Source organism: Phyllobates terribilis, unplaced genomic scaffold, assembly GCF_046119375.1.
Source record: "Phyllobates terribilis strain yellow unplaced genomic scaffold, ASM4611937v1 Scaffold_9__5_contigs__length_417890890, whole genome shotgun sequence".
Lineage (NCBI taxonomy): Eukaryota > Metazoa > Chordata > Amphibia > Anura > Dendrobatidae > Phyllobates > Phyllobates terribilis.
In genome coordinates this window covers 182,076,319-182,099,982 of record NW_027362769.1, presented here as the reverse complement: position 1 = coordinate 182,099,982, position 23,664 = coordinate 182,076,319, and the positions used below count along the sequence as shown (strand labels likewise).

General features: G+C 54.1%; 1 protein-coding gene across 1 annotated transcript in view; it reads left to right on the top strand.

Moving 5' to 3' along the window:
• LOC141161930 (contactin-associated protein-like 5) overlaps positions 1 to 23,664 on the top strand; it is a 435,101-nt gene that overhangs the window by 88,783 nt on the left and 322,654 nt on the right. The window contains exon 3 of the mRNA XM_073647489.1: positions 21,124 to 21,317. Coding sequence (XP_073503590.1) covers positions 21,124 to 21,317 — 194 coding nt within the window. The remainder of the gene's footprint in view (positions 1 to 21,123; positions 21,318 to 23,664) is intronic.

The following is a 23,664-nucleotide window of genomic DNA, read 5'->3' as shown; positions in this document are numbered from 1 at the left end:
TATAATACAGGAGGTATCTCAGGATCAGTAATGTAATGTATGTACACAGTGACTGCACCAGCAGAATAGTGAGTGCAGCTCTGGAGGATAATACAGGATGTAACTCAGGATCAGTAATGTAATGTATGTACACAGTGACTGCACCAGCAGAATAGCGAGTGCAGCTCTGGAGTATAATACAGGAGGTAACTCAGGATCAGTAATGTAATGTATGTACACAGTGACTGCACCAGCAGAATAGTGAGTGCAGCTCTGGAGTATAATACTGGATGTAACTCAGGATCAGTAATGTAATGTATGTACACAGTGAATGCACCAGCAGAATAGTGAGTGCAGCTCTGGAGTATAATACAGGATGTAACTCAGGATCAGTACAGGATAAGTAATGTAATATATGTACAAAGTGACTGTGTGTCACCCTGGCCTGGATGCCACAAAATGTATTAAAGCTGTGTCTGAGAGCAAGGGGGAGGTTCTCTAGTCAGGGGAACATTAGCATGCAATGCCTCCTGTCTCAGGCCAGTAGGGGGAGCAGGCTGCCCCTATAAAAGCTGGTACTGGGGACAGGGTTAGTGAGAACTGGATTGCCTGTCTCAGCTTTGAGAACCAGCCCGCAGGGGACTGTACATTCCTTGGCCTAAGAAGCCTGGAGGCCCTGCCACAACCGAAGGGACCAGTAAAGCCGTACAAGGCTGGGAGCAGAAAGGAACCCACGTCGCAGGCCATACAGGCGAGAAAGCACGGAAAGCTCGGAAACGTGGGCTGTTACCCTATCAGGAGGAGATAGCCAGAAGGAGCGTAGAAAGCACGGTAGGCCTACACCCTCACCCTGACCAGGGCCAATTTCCCCGTTGCTCTCAGACATCCAGGTACCCTCCTAGCTGGGACTGTTTATGGGTCAGTTTACCTGTTGTAGTAAAGACCCTGGAGTGCAACTTGTTGTCTGTGTGCTCCTTGCTCCTCCAGCACTATCAGCACTGGGATTCTCACTACCATCACTCCCACCATTCACTATACTGCCCTGGGGCCGCACTCTTCCCGTGGGGAGTCACACTACCATAGCTGCACACCTCATCAGCCCCAGCGGTCTGCATGCAGCGGCGGTTCCTAATAACCGCAATCCACGGGTGGCATAGTCGGGCATTATCAGCAGAACGTAGCAGACTACCATTGGCCTGACCACCCTGAGCCACGGAACCGGGTTGCCACTACTACTCCCACCGTTTCCCTAATTGCCCGGATCCGAGTGCCCCACGGCCCAGGGGGCGAGTCAGCTTTGGCGTAGTCGGCAGGATTTCGTGCCCGCAACCACCGGGTACTGCGTGTCTGAAAAAGACTTCTGTAACTTATCTGTGGCGAAGTTTCCCGCCGTCTGGAGTCGTTTCCCGCCATCCGGAGCGGATTCCCGCCATCAGACGCCATCTTGGACCGTTTCCCGCCGTCTTCTGCCGTCTTCCCGCCATCCGCAGCTGTTTCCCGCCATCGGACGCCATCTTCAGGACGCCGCGCGGGAAGAAGAGGGGCGTGTACGTCAAAACCGCGCGAGATCCGAAGCTCCGCCCCACGCTCCGACGCTGCGCAAGATCCTGGAAGGGAGAGAGAGCGACGCTGGCGTCATCAGGACGCGACGCCAGGTCCTCGTCCATAGCAGCAGCAGCGGAGCCGCGGCCTACAGAAGAGGATCGTCGGAAGGTAGGCCACGGTCCACTAGGGGGGTAGAAAGATGTCGGTGACGCGCCCCTGGGCCTGAGTCGCGCAGCGTTGCCACGCGGGAGCCTACCCGGAGCCGGATCAGATGGGGGGTAGTAGTCTCGTGGCGGTGACCCGGTCCGTGCCCAGGGAGTCAGACTAAGTGACAGTCTATTAGCAGTGGATGGTGGATGACTACGCCACCCGTTGAATGCAGCTATGGAGCTGCCGCTGCAGGGCAGACCGCTGAGGCCGGTGGAAGGATGGTGCAGCGTGGATGGTATAACCCCCAACGGGAGGGGTATGGCCTCAGGGCGCCGACGTGGATGATGGGGGTAGCAGGAACCACTCAGAGACGATGCGGTGTAGTTCAGGGTCTTTACTGGTGACAAAGATAGACCCTCCCGGAGTACTTGCTAGCAATCGGGGCCTGGTCAGTCCTTGAGCAGATGGGATCTCCCCTGGCCAGGCGGAGTTGTAGGCCTTCCCAACTAACTGTACTCTTCTGGCTACCTTGCTAGAGGCGGGTAAAAGTAGCCCACGTCCCTGAGTGTACCGTGTGGTGCTCACCCGTATGGCCGGTGACTCGGGGCCTTCTAATGGCTTCCGCTCCACGATGGCGGTGCTGGTCCCACGCGTGTGACCGTGCCTTCGGGTTTCTGGGCCAGAGGACCTGCAATCCCCTGCCGGTCGGTTTCTGCTGCTGGGTAGAGATTAGTCCCCACAGCCTCGGACTCCGGGTCCGGTGATACTTCTCAGTCAGGGCGAGCTCTGCAGCTGCCAGCCCCTGACTCCTTGTAGCACTGTTCCCACAGAGCTCCTGATGTTCTTTTCCTATATCTGCTTCTCTGTCTCTACTTCTTCTCTACTCACTAACCCTGCCTCAGCCCTAGGTTTATATAGGGGAAGTTCTTCCCCTCCCAGGACTGGGCAGGAGGTGTGGCATGCATAGGATCCCTGACCAAGAGACCTCCCACCTGCTCTCAGACGTAATATCTCTATCACTGTGGCAACCAGACCCCTGGGGTGTCACATTCCCCCCTAGTGAAATTTAGTACTCCGGGACTAAACATATTTTTGGAAAAACATAACAAGGTATAAACAATAATAGTACAATAAGAAAAACATATAAAGATGGTCACGGCGTGTTCGCAACCGGGTGCAGTTTTTGAAGAAAAGCAAGGTGTCCATTTCACCAAAACAGGGAGACGTAACCAGGTAGGGGTCTGTCCTACCCCGAGTCCTTAACAGTCTTTAGTCCGTCCTGGGTTACGCTCCAACTATGTACACAGGATTCCCGGTAAATCCACCAAAGACTCCTATAAACAACTAGAAACACATAATTATACACAAGCAACAAGAAAAACAGGTAACCACAAATAAAACAATTTATACACTTCAAATCCTCCAATGTGCGGGTAACTGGCCTCTAGTGGCCCTAGTGGACTTACGGAGCTGACTGTCTAGCCCTGAACTACAGGGTGTAGGAGCTGTCAAGGGTAAACTGGGCAGCTGTCTACCGGCTCCTTGGCTCACTAGGGGTACGGCAGGCTCACTATAAGCAGAGGGTTGATCCTCCTGTTCTGCTTGTGTGGAGTCTTCTGCCTCCTGGACCGGCTGCTCTTCCAGCTCTACCTGTCGCTCCGTAGGTGCTTGGGATGCTGGTTGGAGGAAGGTGAGTACGGGTACCACAACTGCGCCATTGACTTGAGTCCAAGACCGAGGGAAGTCTCCGAGCACAGTACTAACCATGTCTTCCCTTTCCTCTACGGGTCGAGGGTCTTCTTGTTCCTCTTCAGGGTTCCGTAGCTGTTCGGGACACTTCTTCAGGTGATCCCGGGATACAATGGTCGTGGTTTCCCCTCCGTCTTTACTGATGGTACAGACCTTTGGGTTGTCGTGGCTTGAGGGCAGTACGGTGTACGGGTCCTTCTCCCACTGGTCGTCCAACTTGTGGAGCCGTCTTTTTCTCTTCAAGACCTGCTCTCCGGGTACCAGGGGAACAGCGGGAGCATACTGGTTGTAAGTTTTCTCTTGTCTTTCCCTAGCCTGACAGAGACTTCGCTCCACACTCTCCTGTACTCTCCGGTACTGCTGCTGCCTCTCTGTGTCCCAGTCTGCTTCTGGTGAAGTGTCCTCGGGTGTCAGGACTCCCATTTCCAGGTCAACAGGTAACTTACCAGGTCTCGCCCTCATTAGGTAAGCCGGGGTACAGTTGGTGGAACCTACCGGGATGTGGTTGTATAGGTCCACCAGATCGGGCAGCTTCTCAGGCCACAGACTGCGTTCTTCCAGGGGCAACGTTTTCAGAAGATCCATTACCACCTGGTTCATTTTCTCACAAAGTCCATTAGTTTGCGGATGATAGGGTGTTGTCCTTATCTTCCGGCAGCCATACAGAGTGCAGAATTCTTGGAAGACCTCCGCTTCAAAGGCAGGTCCCTGGTCTGTCAACACTTGGTCCGGGTACCCGTGTGGACGGCAGAAATGCTGCTGGAAGGCTCTAGCTGCTGTTCGAGCTGTTAAGTCCTTGACGGGGACGACAACCAAGAACCGGGAGTAGTGATCCACGATGGTTAGTGCGTAGACGTAGCCACTTCTGCTTGGGGTCAGTTTTACATGATCCAAGGCTACCAGTTCCAACGGCTGCCGGGTGACGATGGACTGCAGGGGAGTCTTCTGGCTGGCACGGTCCTTCCTTCTTAGGTTGCACGGGCCACAGTCTCTGCACCACCTCTCGATGGTTCCCCTCATGCCTACCCAGTGAAACCGCTCGCGCAGCAGGAACTCCAGCTTCTTCCATCCGAAGTGTCCAGCCCCGTCGTGGTATGCCTCCATCACCATGGCTGCGTCTCTTCGTGGCACCACTACTTGCCAGATTAGTTCATGCGTCCGGGAGTTAACCATTCTGCGGCACAACTTCCCCTTGTAAAGGAACAGTCGACTCTTCTCAGCCCATAGTTGCTTGGCTTCCTCCGGAGCGTCTGGGTCAAGGCGAGCCTCTGGCCGAGTCAGCATCTCCTTCACCAGTCGGACGGCAGGGTCACTGTTTTGCGTTTCCTCCCAGTTGTAGTGAGGCAAGGGGTTAAACGTAGCGGCTTGCTTACTCTTTACCCGATGGGAATACTGGATAGTCCCATGACGGTGGAACGCGGGGAGTTCAACTTCTTCCAGTCCCTCTGGATCTTCTCCTACGTCCGGTAGGTTTGGCATCCTGGACAGGGCGTCCGGGTTGGTATTGGAGCGTCCTGCCCGGTATTTGATTGTGAACTCGTAGTTGGACAGACGGGCCATCCATCTCTGCTCTAGGGCACCGAGTCTTGCCGTGTCCAGGTGTGTCAACGGGTTGTTATCCGTGTACACGATGAACCGGGAAGAAGCGAGGTAGTGCTTAAAGCGTTCGGTGACTGCCCACACCACTGCCAGGAACTCTAGCTTAAATGAGCTGTAATTCTCAGGGTTTCTCTCGGTGGGTCGCAGTTTTCGGCTGGCGTAAGCGATTACTCGTTCTTTCCCCTGCTGGATCTGGGACAGCACGGCTCCTAGCCCGATGTTACTTGCGTCGGTGTAGAGGATAAAGGGCTGGCTGTAATCAGGGTACGCCAGGATTTCATCCCCCGTGAGGGCCATCTTCAGCTGGCGGAAGGACTCTTCTTCTAACTTCTCCCATCTGAAGGGTGGCTTCTGGTTCTTGGCCTTCTGGGACTGGCCTATCAGGAGGTCCTGCATAGGAGCTGCCTTTTTGGTGAAACCGGGGATGAATCTGCGGTAATAGCCTACCAACCCGAGGAACTGCCGCACTTCTTTTACACTGGAGGGACTTGGCCATTCCTTAATTGCGGTGATCTTATCAGGGTCGGGAGCCACTCCGTCAGCGCTCACCACGTGTCCCAGGTACTGCACCTTTGGTTTCAGGAGGTGACACTTGGAGGGTTTCACCTTTAGGCCGTAGCTTGCCAGAGCTTCGAACACTTCCGCCAGGTGTTTCAGGTGGTCCTCATACGTCTTGGAATATACGATGACATCGTCCAGGTACAACAAGACCGTCTCGAAGTTTCTGTGGCCCAGACAGCACTCCATTAATCGTTGGAAGGTTCCTGGTGCGTTGCAGAGTCCGAACGGCATGCAGGTAAACTCGCTAAGTCCCATCGGGGTGGTGAATGCGGTCTTCTCCCGGTCCGCCTCTGCTACAGGAACCTGCCAGTACCCACTAGTGAGATCCAAGGTAGAGAAGAAGTTAGCAGATCTTAAAGCAGCCAAAGACTCCTCTATCCTTGGTAAGGGGTACGCATCCTTGTGTGTGATACGGTTGATTTTCCGGTAATCTACACACATCCTCATGGTGTTGTCTTTCTTTTTGACTAAGACTAGTGGAGCTGCCCAGGGGCTACAGCTATCCCTGATCACCCCAGCCTCCTTCATGTCTCTAAGCATCCCCTTGGCGTGTTGGTAGTGTGCAGGGGGTACGGGTCGATACCTCTCTTTTATGGGAGGATGGTCTCCCGTGGGGATGTGGTGTTCTACCCCCTTGACTCGCCCGAAGTCTAACGGGTGTTTACTAAACACTCTCTCGTACTCTTGAACCACCCGATAGACTCCCTGTTTCTGGTGTGAGGGAGTGGAGTCAGTACCCAAATGTAGTTGCTGACACCAGTCCTCCATCGTTTTCTTAGAGCCGTTACCTTCCTCCGGGGAAAATGGAGACAAGGGTTCTACGGACTGTATGGAATCTTGATTGATTGTATACAATTTGGCTAGCGTGGCATACCGGGGCAGGTACACTTCCCTCTTCCCGATATTGATTATGCGAACGGGCACCCTCCCATGGCGTACATTGACCACCCCCCGTGCTGTCAAAATGGTGGGCCTACTGTCTGAGTAAACTGGTTTTACCATTGCCTGGTAATCTCTACCTCTCAGACCAATAGCTGCCCGGCACCAAATCATCATTTCACTTTTTGGGGGCATGGCAATAGGGAAAGGGTCACACATTCGCACGCTACCAATCTCACCACCGGAGAGTTCTAGCTGTTGCCGTCGCATCAGTGCCCGGATCTCTTTCTGGAGCACTCGCTGCTGGCCAGAGCTGGCGTTCTTGGCAACCTGCTGTAAAAGGAAAATCACCTCTGCAAGACAATTTTCAATTACATTAGTTCCTAGAGTTATCTTTGGGTGACTCTCGTGTTTGTCAATGTCTACAATGATCAGTCCCTGTGCCGCCAATTCGACTCTACCGATTTTAATGGTCACCTCTTTAAATCCAATCTGTGGCACGGGCTGACCATTGCTGGCGATGATACTCAAGTCGTCGTCAGGGTAGCGGGTGATATCCGAGTCATTCCAGTACTGCTTGAAGAGCACGTACGGGATGGTGGTGACCTGTGACCCGGTGTCCAGCAGGGCACTCATAGGAATGCCATCCAGTACCACGGGTAAGACTGGACGTCCTCCCACATATTTGTCGCGCCAGTTCGATGGGCCTGGTGATCTTTTTCCTGGGGGTTGGCCCTCTACCCCAGGTTGTGCCAGTTTAAAGGACAGTACCTTGCCATATGTCCGGGTTGATTGCAGCGGCGGCAGATGGGTCGTCCGTCCTCGTTGTATCGGTCGCTGGGTCTTCCTCTGGCCGGTGGGGTCCTCCTTGGTCGACGCCACGGGATGTCATCCGGTCCGGATGCCAGCTGGGTCTTCCCTGGAGTGGAAACCTGTAAAGACTGCACAGTTCAGGTTAGCGCAGCAACGCTTTTAGCTAGCTCTTGGACCTGATGGTGCAGGTCTGGAGCCGGGTCATTGTTCAAAGCCTGCGCATCAGCTCCCACAGGCCCTGCCGACAAGGGCGCCGCCTCCTGGTGGTAAGTGGTAGTGGGGCGTCTGTGGGTCACAACGCCACCGGGTGCCGGTTCTCGAAGCACCCGGATGGCTCTGTCCTTGAACTGTGCAAATCCCAGATGAGGGTCCTCTAAGGCCATTGCCCGCAACTGGGTTCGGTGGGCATTGCAATATAAACCCTCTATAAATTGTTCAGTCAACAGCCTGTCCTCGTCTCCCACGCCGTCAGAGTCGGTCTGCTTAATGGCTCTCAGGGCCTCTTGTAGGTTCAGGGCATAGTCCCTTATACTCTCATGTGCCCGCTGTTTGCACCCGTAGAATCTAAGCTTGATCTCGGCTGAGGTGCGGGTATCAAAGGTGTCCCTCAGCCGGGTTAGTATCCCCGCGACAGTCCTCCCCCCAGGTGGCCAGGACTTTACCTCCCTTTGGGCTGCCCCGGTTAGTTGGGCCACCAGGATGCTCACTTTTTGCTCCTCTGTGAGGGGGTACACCTGGAAGAGGCTATCCAGCTTTTCTCTAAAGTCATGCAGGGTATGGGACTCCCCTGAGTACTGGGGTAGCCAGGCTGCCCCCGGGATATAGGGCATGGTGAAAGGCATGACCGCAACAGCGGTGGCGCTGGCGGGGGTTGAAGCGGTGAAGCTCTCCTCCGTATCCGACATCCTTCTCCCCCCTAGTGGACCGTGGCCTACCTTGCGATGATCCTCTTCCGTAGGCCGCGGCTCCGCAGTGGATCGTCAGGGTTGAGGACCTTCCGTCGCGCTCCTGTGACGTCGGCGTCTGCTGGGCTCCTTCCAGGACCTTACGCAACGTCCGGACGTGAGGCGGGGCTTCAGTTCTCGCGCGCTTTCGGAGTCCACGCCCCTCTTCTTCCCGCGCGGCGTCTTCAAGATGGAGGCCAATGGCGGGAAAACTCCACGGATGGCGGGAAGAAGGCTGAAGATGGCGCCGGATGGCGGGAAAACCTCACGGATGGCGGGAAGAAGGCTGAAGATGGCGCCGGATGGCGGGAATCTTCACGGATGGCGGGAAGAAGGCTGAAGATGGCGCCGGATGGCGGGAAAACTTCACGGATGGTAAGTTTTAAAAGTCTCTTTTTCAGGCACGCAGTACCCGGTGGTTGCGGGCACGAAATCCTGCCGACTACGCCAAAAGTTGACGCGCCCCTGGGCCTGAGTCGCGCAGCGTTGCGCACGCGGGAGCCTACCCGGAGCCGGATCAGATGGGGGGTAGTAGTCTCGTGGCGGTGACCCGGTCCGTGCCCAGGGAGTCAGACTAAGTGGCAGTCTATTAGCAGTGGATGGTGGATGACTACGCCACCCGTTGAATGCAGCTATGGAGCTGCCGCTGCAGGGCAGACCGCTGAGGCCGGTGGAAGGATGGTGCAGCGTGGATGGTATAACCCCCAACGGGAGGGGTATGGCCTCAGGGCAGCCGACGTGGATGATGGGGGTAGCAGGAACCACTCAGAGACGATGCGGTGTAGTTCAGGGTCTTTACTGGTGACAAAGATAGACCCTCCCGGAGTACTTGCTAGCAATCGGGGCCTGGTCAGTCCTTGAGCAGATGGGATCTCCCCTGGCCAGGCGGAGTTGTAGGCCTTCCCAACTAACTGTACTCTTCTGGCTACCTTGCTAGAGGCGGGTAAAAGTAGCCCACGTCCCTGAGTGTACCGTGTGGTGCTCACCCGTATGGCCGGTGACTCGGGGCCTTCTAATGGCTTCCGCTCCACGATGGCGGTGCTGGTCCCACGCGTGTGACCGTGCCTTCGGGTTTCTGGGCCAGAGGACCTGCAATCCCCTGCCGGTCGGTTTCTGCTGCTGGGTAGAGATTAGTCCCCACAGCCTCGGACTCCGGGTCCGGTGATACTTCTCAGTCAGGGCGAGCTCTGCAGCTGCCAGCCCCTGACTCCTTGTAACACTGCTCCCACAGAGCTCCTGATGTTCTTTTCCTATATCTGCTTCTCTGTCTCTACTTCTTCTCTACTCACTAACCCTGCCTCAGCCCTAGGTTTATATAGGGGAAGTTCTTCCCCTCCCAGGACTGGGCAGGAGGTGTGGCATGCATAGGATCCCTGACCAAGAGACCTCCCACCTGCTCTCAGACGTAATATCTCTATCACTGTGGCAACCAGACCCCTGGGGTGTCACATCGGACACAGAGGCGCCCACTACCACCAACGCAGCTGCAGCAGCGGTGATGCCCTTTTCCCTGCCCTACATCCCTGGAGCGGCCTGGCTGCCCAAATACTCAGGGGAGCCCCATGCCCTAACTGACTTCAAGGAAAGACTGTATAGTTTGTTCCAAGTTTACCCCCTGACAGAGGAACAGAAGGTCAGCATACTAACAGGGCAGTTAACTGGCGCAGCCCAAAGGGAGGTAAAATCATGGCCCATTGAGGAGAAAGGGACTGTGAAGGGTATTCTGGCCCGGCTGCGGGGTACCTTTGACACACGTACCTCCGCTGAAATTAAAATGAGGTTCTATGGATGTAAGCAGCGGGCACAGGACAGCATCAGAGACTATGCCCTAAATCTGCAGGAAGCCTTGAGTGCTATTCAACAAGCTGACGCTGGCAGCGTGCAGGAAACGGATAAACTGCTAACAGAACAATTCATAGAAGGTCTGCTGTCCAGCGTCCACAGGGCTCAGCTGCGCCTCATGTTCTTCCAGAACCCCGACCTGACCTTTGCCCAATTTAAGGACAGGGCCATAAGGGTGCTCCGTGAATCTGCAACCAGTGGCGCTATAAACCCCCGGCGCCCTGCTATCACCTACCACCAGGAGGCGGCGCCCTCCTCTATGGACTCCGTGGAGGCTGATGCACAGGCCCTGAACCAAGCCCCGTCGAAAGGCCTGCACCACCAAGTCCAGGAGCTGACCAGGAGCGTCGCGGCGTTGACCAGGACCGTCCAGGCGTTGCAAGTGGACCCGTCAAGACCCATCAAGCTGGCTTCAAGTCCGGAGGATGTCCCGTGGCGTCGACAGAGGAGGATCCCGTCGTTCCGAGGGAGGCCCACAGACCGCTACGCAGAGGATGGACAGCCCATTTGCCGTCGATGCAACCAGCCCGGACACATTTCCAGGTACTGTAATTTAAACGGGTCCAACCTGGGGCAGAGGGCCGACCCCCAGGCAAAAGATCACCAGGCCCTTATAATTGGCGTGATAAGTACGTTGGGGGGCGCCCGGTTTTACCCGTGGTGCTGGACGGTATCCCCATGAGCGCCTTGCTGGATACTGGGTCACAAGTAACCACAATCCCTTATGTACTTTTTAAGCAGTATTGGACTGATGCTGATATCACACGGTATCCAGACAGTAACTTGAGCATCACCGCCAGTAATGGCTTACCCGTGCCGCAGATGGGGTTCAAGGAGATGACCATTAAAATTGGTAAAGTTGAACTGCCGGCACAGGGAGTGATTATTGTGGACATTGACCGTCATGAAAGTCACCCTAAAATAACTGTGGGTAATAACATAATTGAAAATTGTCTTTCAGAAGTAATTGTAATTCTACAACAGGTGGCGGTGAATGCTAGTTCCAGCCAACAGAGAGTCCTCAACAAGGAGATAAAAGCCCTGATGAGACGGCAGCAGGTAGAACTGTCTGGTGGTGAGATCGGTAGCGTAAGACTCAGTGATCCATTCCCCATTTCCGTGCCTCCTAAAAGTGAAATGATGATCTGGTGTCGGACTGCAATCGGGTTGAGAGGTAGAGACTACCAAGCCATGGTAGAACCCGTGTACTCAGACAGCAGGCCCACCATTTTGACAGCCCGGGGGGTGGTTGATGTCCGTCATGGGAGGGTGCCCGTCCGCATCCTCAACATTGGGGAGAGGGAAGTACACTTACCCAGGTACGCTACACTCGCCAAACTGTTTGTCGTCGAACACAAAGCTATCAGGGCCGTGAAGCCCTTGCCTCCATCTCCTCAGGCGGAGGGTAATGGCTCCCAGAAACAAAAGGAGGACTGGTGCCAGAAACTCCACGTGGGTGCTGACTCCACTCCCCTGCACCAAAAATAAGGAGTCTACCGGGTGGTACAGGAGTACGAGAGAGTCTTTAGTAAGCACCCGCTAGACTTCGGCAGAGTAAGGGGGATAGAACACCACATCCCCACAGGGAGCCACCCACCAATAAAAGAGAGACACAGACCTGTACCCCCTGCACACTACCAGAACGCCAAGGGTATGCTAAGAGAAATGAAAGAAGCTGGGGTCATTAGAGACAGCTGTAGCCCCTGGGCAGCCCCCTTGGTTCTCGTGAAAAAGAAAGACGGCACCATGAGAATGTGCGTCGACTATAGATAAATCAACCGTATCACCCACAAAGACGCATATCCACTGCCTAGAATAGAAGAGTCTTTAGCCGCACTAAAATCAGCTAACTTCTTTTCTACTTTGGACCTTACTAGCGGGTACTGGCAAGTTCCTGTGGCAGAGGCTGACAAGGAGAAGACCGCCTTCACCACCCCGATGGGACTGAGCGAATTCAACTGCATGCCTTTCGGACTCCAGGGACCTTCCAGCGGCTGATGGAATGCTGTCTAGGGCACCGAAACTTCGAGACGGTTCTCCTTTACCTGGACGACGTGATCGTCTATTCGAAGACCTACGAGGACCATCTAAAGCACCTGGCCGAGGTGTTCGAAGCCCTGGCAGGCTATGGCCTGAAGGTGAAACCATCGAAGTGCCTCCTGCTGAAACCAAAGGTCCAGTACCTAGGGCACGTGGTAAGCGCAGAAGGAGTGGCCCCCGACCCTGACAAGGTCACGGCAATCAAGAGCTGGCCAAGCCCCTCGAACATCAAAGAGGTGAGACAGTTTCTCGGGTTGGTAGGCTACTACCGAAGGTTCATCCCCGGGTTCACTAAGATGGCAGCTCCTATGCAGGACCTCCTGATCGGACAGTCTAAGTCCAGGAGTCAAAAGCCACCTTTCAAGTGGGATAAACCGGAAGAGGAGTCCTTCCGCCAGCTAAAGATGGCCCTCACGGGGGATGAGATCCTGGCCTACCCTGATTACGGCCAGCCTTTCATTCTCCACACAGATGCCAGTAATGTGGGACTGGGAGCCGTACTGTCCCAAAACCAACAGGGCAGAGAACGGGTGATCGCATACGCCAGCCGGAAGCTGAGACCCACTGAGACGAACCCGGAGAATTACAGCTCCTTCAAGCTAGAATTCTTGGCGGTGGTGTGGGCCTTGACGGAACGCTTCAAGCATTACCTGGCCTCCGCAAAGTTCACCGTGTACACGGACAACAACCCGTTGACACCCCTGGACAATGCAAGACTGGGTGCCCTGGAACAGCGGTGGATGGCCCGTCTCTCCAACTATGACTTCGTGATCAAGTACCGGGCAGGCAAAACCAACGCCAACGCGGACGCCCTATCAAGAATGCCTCACTTACCTGAAGGTGACGAAGACCCAGAAGAGCTGGAGGAGGTAGAACTCCCTGCGTTTCACCGGTATGGAGCCGCTCAACACTCTCACCACGTGAAGGAGGAGGATCTAACAACTGTGATGATGAATCCCCTACCTCACCACAGCTGGGCCGAAACCCAAGATAGTGACCCTGCAGTCCGCCTGGTGAAAGATCTGCTGACCCAGGAAGACGCCCGCCTAGATCCAGATTCCCCAGAGGAAGCCAAGCAGCTATGGAAGGAGAAGAGCAAGCTGTTCCTCTACGAAGGCAAGTTGTGCAGAAGGATTGTCAACCACCGGACGCACGAGCTGACCTGGCAAGTCGTGGTCCCAAGGCGAGATGCAGCTATGGTCCTGGGAGCTTACCATGACAGAGCGGGACACTTCGGTTGGAAGAAACTGGAGTTCCTACTAAGAGGAAGGTTCTTTTGGGTCGGCATGAGAGGAGCAGTAGAAAAGTGGTGCAGAGACTGTGGCCCTTGTCACCTGAGGAGGAAGGACCGCACCAGCCAGAAGACACCCTTGAGGCCCATCGTCACCACGCAGCCTCTTGAGCTGGTTGCTCTGGACCACGTCAAATTGGCTCCAAGCCGGTCCGGATACATCTACGCCCTGACAATCGTGGACCACTATTCCCGTTTTCTAGTGGTGGTCCCGGTAAAGGACTTGACAGCCCAAACAGCGGCCCGAGCCTTCCAGCAATACTTCTGCCGTCCACACGGGTATCCGGAACAGGTCCTGACAGACCAGGGTCCAGCGTTTGAAGCTGAAATCTTCCAGGAGTTCTGCAACCTCTATGGCTGCAAGAAGATTCGGACAACGCCTTACCACCCCCAAACCAACGGGATGTGTGAGAAGATGAACAATATAGTCATTGATCTCCTGAAGACGTTGCCCCTAGAGGAACGCAGCCTGTGGCCAGAAAAACTGCCGGACCTGGTAGACATGTACAACAATATCCCGGTGAACGCTACAAACTGCACCCCGGCTTACCTGATGCGAGCCAGACCGGGTAAGCTGCCCGTAGACCTGGAGATGGGAGTCCTAATACCTGAGGACACCTCCCCGGATGCGGACTGGGATACGGAAAGGCACCTGCAGTACAAGAAGGTACAGGAGAGTGTGGAGAAGAGCCTGGCCCAGGTGAGAGAGAAACAAGAAAGACTCTTCAATCAACACGCCCCTGCTAGTCCCCTAGAACCTGGTGAGCAAGTCCTAAAGCGAAAAAGAAGGCTACATAAGTTGGACGACCAGTGGGAAAGGGAACCCTACACCGTACTGCAGTCTGACCACGACAACCCAAAGGTGTGCGTAATCACCAAGGATGGAGGAGAAACCACTAGTGTCGTCTCCAGAGACCACCTCAAAAGGTGCCCCGAGCAACTCCGTAGTGCAGAAGAGGATCAGAGTGACCTTGAACCCGCAGAGGACAAGGAAGAAATGATCAGCACCGTTCTCGGAGAGTTCCCTCAGTCCTGGACTCGCATAAATGATGCTATAGTGGTACCCGTCCTGCATTTCCTGCAACCGGCCCAGCAACAACCAACACCAGAGCCGGAAGGTGAAGAGGAGCAAGCAGTTCCAGAGGCAGAAGAGCCTGTTCCAGCAGCCCAAGAGAGTCAACCCTCTGCTGACAGTGAGCCTGCCATGCCTGCGGTAAGCCAAAGGACCCGCAGACAGCTGCCTGCCCTACCTGTACACCCAGCTGGTAGCTGTACCCCTAACGCTAGTCGGGAAAGCCAGGTCGGTCCACCACCAGACAGTGGGCTACGTAGGTCAACCAGGAGCACAAAGGGGCAGATACCCGCTCGCTGGAGAATATAGAGTGTACTAAGATTGTAAATAACCCTGTTGCCAAATGTTGAATTGTTTGCCAAGTTACATGCATGTTTGGTAATTCCGTGTTTCAGTTTCTTGCAGCAACCGTAAGGACTCACAGGTTATGGACTTTTTATAACCGGGACCTTGTATGGACTGCGTTCGGAGCCTAACCCAGGAATGAACTAAGACTGTGAAGGACTTGGGGTAGGACAGACCCCCACCTGGTTAAGGCTCCCATTGTTTTGGTGATATGGACACCTGGTCACAGACCACACTGTGACCTTAAGAACTCAATTTGTGCGTCGTCTGTCTATTAATGTTTTATTGTTATGTTATTCTTTATTTATTGTTTAGTCCCGGAGTACTAAATTTCACTAGGGGGGAATGTGTCACCCTGGCCTGGATGCCACAAAATGTATTAAAGCTGTGTCTGAGAGCAAGGGGGAGGTTCTCTAGTCAGGGGAATATTAGCATGCAATGCCTCCTGTCTCAGGCCAGTAGGGGGAGCTGGCTGCCCCTATAAAAGCTGGTACTGAGGGCAGGGTTAGAGAGAACTGGATTGCCTGTCTTAGCTTTGAGACGTGTCCCAGAGTGGAGCAGGGACAGAAAGTTGATTGCACCTAAGAGGAAGTGTGGCAGTAGGAGAGCCACCAGCCAGAGACAAGAGGCGAAGAGAGCCTGTCTTGGCAGAGAAAGACTTAGCTTTACCAGACTTTGGTGTCTGAGGCTGGAAGGATTCCACATCCCCCAGCAGAGAACCAGTCCGCAAGGGACTGTACATTCCTTGGCCTAAGAAGCCTGGAGGCCCTGCCACAACCGAAGGGACCAGTAAAGCCGTACAAGGCTGGGAGCAGAAAGGAACCCACGTCGCAGGCCATACAGGCGAGAATACACGGAAAGCTCGGAAACGTGGGCTGTTACCCTATCAGGAGGAGATAGCCAGAAGGAGCGCAGAAAGCACGGTAGGCTTACACCCTCACCCTGACCAGGGCCAATTTCCCCGTTGCTCTCAGACATCCAGGTCCCCTCCTAGCTGGGACTGTTTATGGGTCAGTTTACCTGTTTCAGTAAAGACCCTGGACTGCAACTTGTTGTCTGTGTGCTCCTTGCTCCTCCAGCACTATCAGCACTGGGATTCTCACTACCATCACTCCCACCATCCATTATACTGCCCTGGGGCCGCACTCTTCCCGTGGGGAGTCACACTACCCTAGCTGCACACCTCATCAGCCCCAGCGGTCTGCATGCAGCGGCGGTTCCTAATAACCGCAATCCACGGGTGGCGTAGTCGGACATTATCAGCAGAACGTAGCAGACTACCATTGGCCTGACTACCCTGAGCCACGGAACCGGGTTGCCACTACTACTCCCATCGTTCCCTATTGCCCGGATCCGAGTGCCCCACGGCCCAGGGGGCGAGTCAACTGCACCAGCAGAATAGTGAGTGCAGCTCTGGAGTATAATACAGGATGTAACTCAGGATCAGTAATGTAATGTATGTACACAGTGACTGCACCAGCAGAATAGTGAGTGCAGCTCTGGAGTATAATACAGGATGTAACGCAGGATCAGTAATGTAATGTATGTACACAGTGACTGCACCAGCAGAATAGTGAGTGCAGCTCTGGAGTATAATACAGGTGTAACGGGTCTGGGAGGCGGAACCTCTGAGCAACTATACAAGGGGGCGGTCCTTGTAAGGAAGCGGGTGGCTCCCGGGGAAGACGGGCAGATAGTCACGGCAAGTGACAGGGACAGTCTCTGGGTAGAAGGGCAGGTAGTCACGGCAAGTGACAGGGACAGTCTCTGGGTAGAGGGGCAGGTAGTCACAGAGGAGGAGGCGTCAACCTCCAGGAAGAATTGCTTGTTGCCGTCCGGGCGATGCAGCACCGGGGCGGAAGAGAAAGCCTGTTTTAAGGAAAGAAAGGCCTCCTCAGCTTCGGGCGGCCATTCTCTGGGATTAGTGCCCTTACGGGTGAGCGCAGAGATTGGGGCAGTCCGGGAAGAGAAGTGCGGTATGAAGAGGCGGTAGTAGTTGGCGAAGCCCAGAAACCGCTGAATAGCCTTCAACCCCTCTGGTCGAGGCCACTTCTCGATGGCAGACAGTTTCTCAGGATCCATTCGTAGGCCGGTCTGAGAAATTATGTAGCCCAAAAACGGAAGCGAGGTCTGCTCAAAGAGGCACTTCTCATATTTAGCGTAGAGGTGGTTCTGCCTGCGCCTGAGCAGAACCTGACGAACATCCCTCCGGTGTGTGGGGAGATCCGGAGAGAAGACCAAGATGTCGTCCAGGTACACCACTACGCAGGAGTAGAGAAGGTCCCGGAAGATGTCATTGACCAACTCTTGAAAGACGGCGGGAGCGTTACAGAGACCGAAGGGCATTACCAGGTATTCATAGTGGCCGTCCCGGGTGTTGAATGCCGTCTTCCATTCATCCCCCTGACGGATACGGACCAGGTTATACGCCCCACGGAGGTCCAGCTTGGTGAAGATTCTAGCCCCCCTCAGACGGTCAAATAATTCCGGAATGAGCGGAAGGGGGTATTTATTCTTCACCGTGATCTGGTTAAGGCCTCTATAGTCTATACAGGGACGGAGTGAGCCATCCTTCTTTTTGACAAAGAAGAAGCTTGCTCCCGCCGGGGAAGTAGATTTCTGGATGAATCCCCGGGCCAGATTCTCCTCAATATATTCTGACATGGATCGGGTCTCAGCAGCGGACAAAGGGTAAATGCGCCCACGGGGAGGAGTAGCGCCGGGCATCAGGTCGATTGGGCAATCGTATGGTCTATGAGGGGGTAATATCTCTGCCTCCTTTTTATTAAAGACGTCCGCATACGACCAATAAGGAGCCGGAAGACCAGGTAGATTGGCTGGAGTAGGAGAAGGACGGACAGGATGGACGGGAACTAAACAAGTCATATGGCAGTCCTGTCCCCAGCGAAGGACTTCTCCGGTCTGCCAATCAAGCACGGGTGCATGTTTCTGAAGCCAAGGTAGGCCAAGCAATAGGGCGTGAGAGAGTCCAGGCAGAACATGAAAGAAGATGCTCTCAGAGTGCAGCATTCCCACCTGCAGGGTTATGGATTCGGTGATGAGTTGGATGGGATGTGGTAAGAGGCCCCCATCCACGGCAGCGACAGATAAGGGTACAGCTAGAGGTTTGGTGGGAATGCGGTATTTCTCTACCAGAGACTGAGAAATGAGATTTCCGGCAGCTCCAGAGTCAAGTTGGGCTAGTTCAAAATAACGGTTCTCCCCGCAGATGATAGAGACCGACAGCAACAGAGATGGAGAGGGTTTACTCTTGTCTAGGACGACCTCTCTGAGCGATCCTAGACACAGACGTTTCCCGACCTCTCCGGGCAGGAACAGATCCGGTGCTCCTTACTGCCACAGTAGAAGCAGCTCCCCTCGGCACGGCGTAACTCTTGACGGGTTTTGACCATCTTGGTCTGGTCGACCTGCATAGGCTCGGGTGAGTGTGCCTGGGGAGTAGCAGGAGAAGGGACAGGTTTCTGAAAGGTAGGGGCTAGACGTGGAAACCTCCTCTCACGGGTGACCTCTTTGGCGCGTTCCTGGAACCGGATGTCAATCCGGGTGGCAAGAGTTATTAAGTCGTCGAGAGTGGTAGGTATGTCCCGACCGGCGAGTTCATCTTTAATACGGCCGGACAGACCCTCCCAAAAGACAGACACCAGGGCGTCGTTATCCCAGGCCAGTCCGAAGCAAGGGTACGGAACCGTATAGCATATTGGCCCACGGTGAGATTTCCTTGATGGAGACGTAGCAGAGATGATGCGGATGAGGTCTTCCGTCCGGGTTCGTCGAAGACTTTCCGGAAAGCCGTGAGAAAGGCTGGCAGGTTGGACACCAGGGGGTCTCCTCTCTCCCATAGAGGATTTAGCCAAGCCAGTGCCTCCCCCGTGAGATGGGACATGATGAAGGCTACTTTGGCCCGGTCGGAGATAAACTGGTGGGACAGGAGTTCAAAATGCAGGGTGCACTGGTTTATGAAGCCCCGAGCTTGAGCGGGGTCGCCTCCGAAGCGAGGAGGTGCAGAAAGCCGGGGTCCGGGGCAGGATGCCATGGTATTGGTGGGCAGCGGCGCTGCCGGGCTGCGAGTCATGACACTAGCGGTGGTTGCAGGTGGAGCAGTCAGAGTGTCCAGGCGAGAGTTGACATTCCGCAGATGACTCAGGATGGAGTCCTGTTGGGACCTCTGACGGGACAGTTCATGGCATAGGTCCGAGAGCGAGGGAGCTTGGGTGCCACCGGGTTCCATGGCCCGAGCAAACTGTAACGGGTCTGGGAGGCGGAACCTCTGAGCAACTATACAAGGGGGCGATCCTTGTAAGGAAGTGGGTGGCTCCCGGGGAAGACGGGCAGATAGTCACGGCAAGTGACAGGGACAGTCTCTGGGTAGAAGGGCAGGTAGTCACGGCAAGTGACAGGGACAGTCTCTGGGTAGAGGGGCAGGTAGTCACGGCAAGTGACAGGGACAGTCTCTGAGTAGAAGGACGGGTACTCACGGCAAGTGACAGGGACAGTCTCTGGGTAGAAGAACAGCAGGCAGGTGGCTGGTGAGCGCTCCCAGGTGAGCGGGCGAGAGTCTTTGGACAGGCGGGTGGTCACGGCAAGTGACGGCAGAGCCTCCAGGTAGGCTAGCAGGCAGGTAGCAGGTGAGCGCTCCCAGGTGAGCGGGCAAGAGTCTCTGGACGGGCAGGTGGTCACGGCAAGTGACGGCAGAGCCTCCAGGTAGGCTAGCAGACAGGTAGCAGGTGAGCGCTCCCAGGTGAGCAGGCAAGAGTCTCTGGACAGGCAGGTGGTCACGGCAAGTGACAGCAGAGCCTCCAGGTAGGCTAGCAGACAGGTAGCAGGTGAGCGCTCCCAGGTGAGCAGGCAAGAGTCTCTGGACAGGCAGGTGGTCACGGCAAGTGACAGCGGAGCCTCCAGGTAGGCTAGCAGGCAGGTAGCAGGTGAGCGCTCCCAGGTGAGCAGGCAAGAGTCTCTGGACAGGCAGGTGGTCACGGCAAGTGACAGCGGAGCCTCCAGGTAGGCTAGCAGGCAGGTAGCAGATGAGCGCTCCCAGGTGAGCGGGCAGGCTGGTCCATAGACAGACTAACAGGTGTCGGAAGGCAGACCGTCGGACCGCAGGCTTGCTAGCAGGTAAACGGATATCAGGCAGGTATCAAGCTGGAATCTGGCAGGTGACTGGTAACGGGACCTGAGGGCTGAAGCAGAGTGAAGGCTTTGCAACAACATTGCTCGGGCACCTCCATTTTGGAGGAGGTGCCTTATATATGGTGAGATCCTCCGGCCATTGGCCGGGGACTCCTTAGGACGGCGCGCGCGGCCCCTTTAAGAGAGGGGGAGCGCGCGCGCGCCCTAAGCACAGTGGCCGGGAAGCAGCGCGCGCTGCCAGCAGAGCGGGAGGAGGACGCCGGGCACGGAGTGGAGAGGTGAGGGGAACAGCGTCCCTGCCTAGCAGGAGGCAGGGACGCCGACGCTACAACAGGATGTAACGCAGGATCAGTAATGTAATGTATGTACACAGTGACTGCACCAGCAGAATAGTGAGTGCAGCTCTGGAGTATAATACAGGATGTAACTCAGGATCAGTAATGTAATGTACGTACACAGTGACTGCACCAGCAGAATAGTGAGTGCAGCTCTGGAGTATAATACAGGATGTAACTCAGGATCAGTAATGTAATGTATGTACGCAGTGACTGCACCAGCAGAATAGTGAGTGCAGCTCTGGAGTATAATACAGGATGTAACTCAGGATCAGTATTGTAATCTATGTACACAGTGACTGCACCAGCAGAATAGTGAGTGCAGCTCTGGAGTATAATACAGGATGTAACTCAGGATCAGTAATGTAATATATGTACACAGTGACTGCACCAGCAGAATAGTGAGTGCAGCTCTTGAGTATAATACAGGATGTAACTCAGGATCAGTAATGTAATGTATGTACACAGTGACTGCACTAGCAGAATAGTGAGTGCAGCTCTGGAGTATAATACAGGATGTAACTCAGGATCAGTAATGTAATGTATGCACGCAGTGACTGCACCAGCAGAATAGTGAGTGCAGCTCTGAACTGTCTTTTTGACCTCATCTTTTGCCCCATTACACGTCTGTGTCTCTGAGTGATGTAGATGTAATGTTAACATGTTAATTCACTCAGAAAAGAACAGATCAGAAGTTTACATCACGTTGTTATGTCACATTAAGCTTAAATGGATAATTGTTTGTTTCTTGTAGTAAATTGCGTCTCAGAATAATGTGGTAATTACAGAGGATCTCTCGGCTTCAGCTTCTCTGTGTCATCTGTCTCGCAGGCCTCGGTGGTTGGTCTCCGCTGGAATCTAATGTGAAGCAATGGCTGCAGATTGACTTGGGAGGACGATTTGACATCACCGGGGCGTCCACACAAGGGAGACATGGAAGCTCCGACTGGGTGACACACTTCAGCGTCATGTTTAGCGATACCGGGCGCAACTGGAGACCGTATCATCACGACACCTCCATCTGGGTAGGCTTCTGGCGTCTGTTATTTATCTGCTTTTCTGCTCTTAGCAGATGGTTAATACCAGGAGGAATGTCGGAGATATCGCAGCGGCTGGAGGAGTCTCTGCCTTCTATTTCATTCTTTTTATATTTATTTGCTTGTATCAGAACAATATTTTATTAAGCAAGTTGAAAGCTTTAACCTTGTTAAAGGTACAGTGACATATAAAAGAGGAATAAGACCCCAGTTACTTCTCTCAAGCCACGTTCACACATTCAGTATTTGGTCAGTATTTTGCATCAGTATTTGTAAGCCAAAACCAGGAGAGGAACAATCAGAGGAAAAGTATAATAGAAGCACGTCACCACTAGTTTTGAGCGAGTATGTATCATTAAACCTTTCCGCCGCTCGCCGAGTATTTTGCCGTGCTCGGCGTTTCATTCACTGTCGCCACGTCTGCAATTGTCACGGCTGTTAGATATCTGTGACACATGCAGAGATTGCCTGTCCCCTTCTCTCGTCTACCATCCTGTCAGACAGGCAATCTCGGCATGTGTCACAGATGTCAAACAGCCATGACAATTGCAGACGTGGCGACAGTGAATGAAACGCAGAGCACGCCAAAATACTCGGCGAGCACCTGAGCATGCTCACCGGAAAGGGTAAATGATACATACTCAATCAACACTAGTCACCACTTCTGTATTTATCACCCACTCCTGGTTTTAGCTACAAATACTGATGTTAAATACTGATCAAATACTGAGAGTGTGAACGTGGCCCTAGAGCTGCTGGAACTGAAAGTCCTGCAGGAATCAGAGAGACAAAATATCAGTTGTCCGTGTCCTGTCTGCCGTCCCTGTGATTGAACAGGACGGTGGGCAATGGTTGGACTTTTCTTGCTTGGATTTCTGCTGTCAGTAAAGCAGCGGGGGGAGAAGATTTCTGCTGGAGAAAGCAGCCGTCCTGCCAGAGATTGATTCGGTCTGAGGTTGGAGAGTAATTCAGGTCGCAGGAGGTTCTTGGCTTCTGCTCTTTCCTTGTGAAATATTCTATGGTTATCATGGAGTTTTAGGTTGGAAATTAGTGGAGGTTGATCCGATTTTTTGATTGGACAGCAGATTAAAGGGATTTTATGGTATACAGGGTTTTTTTAATTGAACCACTAACCTATGGCTGGAAAGACAATATGATGGCTACTGGGAGCAGTGTTACAGCGGGGTCACAAAATGCATTACTGGCTTATGTTGGACACATACAATAGATAATAGTCAGCAGTTACAACAATGTATCTCATGAATGTGTTTGAAGAAGGTGATACTGTCCCCTGCTATCCTCTCATGTCCCCTGCTGTCCCCTACTATCTTCTCATGTCCCCTGCTGTCCCTTGCTATTCTCTTATGCCCCCTGTTGTCACCCCTGTCCTCTACTGTCCCCTACTATCCTCTTATGTCCCCTGCTGTCCCCTACTATCCTCTTATGTCCCCTGCTGTCCCCTACTATCCTCTTGTGTCCCCTGCTGTCCCATACTATCCTCTCATGTCCCCTGCTGTCTTCTACTATCCTCTCATGTCCCCTGCTGTCCCCTACTATCCTCTTATGTCCCCTGCTGTCCCCCCAGTCCCCTACTGTCCCCTACTATCCTCTCATGTCCCCTGCTGTCCCCTACTATCCTCTTGTGTCCCCTGCTGTCCCCTACTATCCTCTTGTGTCCCCTGCTGTCCCTTACTATCCTCTCATGTCCCCTGCTGTCTCCTACTATCCTCTCATGTCCCCTGCTGTCCCCTACTATCCTCTTGTGTCCCCTGCTGTCCCTTACTATCCTCTCATGTCCCCTGCTGTCCCCTACTATCCTCTTATGTCCCCTGCTGTCCCCCCAGTCCCCTACTGTCCCCTACTATCCTCTCATGTCCCCTGCTGTCCCCTACTATCCTCTTGTGTCCCCTGCTGTCCCCTACTATCCTCTTGTGTCCCCTGCTGTCCCCTACTATCCTCTTGTGTCCCCTGCTGTCCACTACTATACTCTTGTGTCCCCTGCTGTCTCCTACTATCCTCTTGTGTCCCCTACTATCCTCTTGTGTCCCCTGCTGTCTCCTACTATCCTCTTGTGTCCCCTACTATCCTCTTGTGTCCTCTACTATCCCCTTGTGCCCCCTGCTGCCCCTTGGTGTTGAGGCTTGATCTCTTCCATTCTACCATGTTTGATTAGTTGCATACAAGCAGAGCCAATGCTCCAGGGCAGAACTTTCAGTGGTGGGCCGCTTATCTTTGCTGGTTCTCTGCACTACTCCCTGCTCTGACACTATATCCCACCCCCTTCCACCTGGTCATCACCATTGGACCCTCATGCAGTGCCACCTGCTCTGGCAAT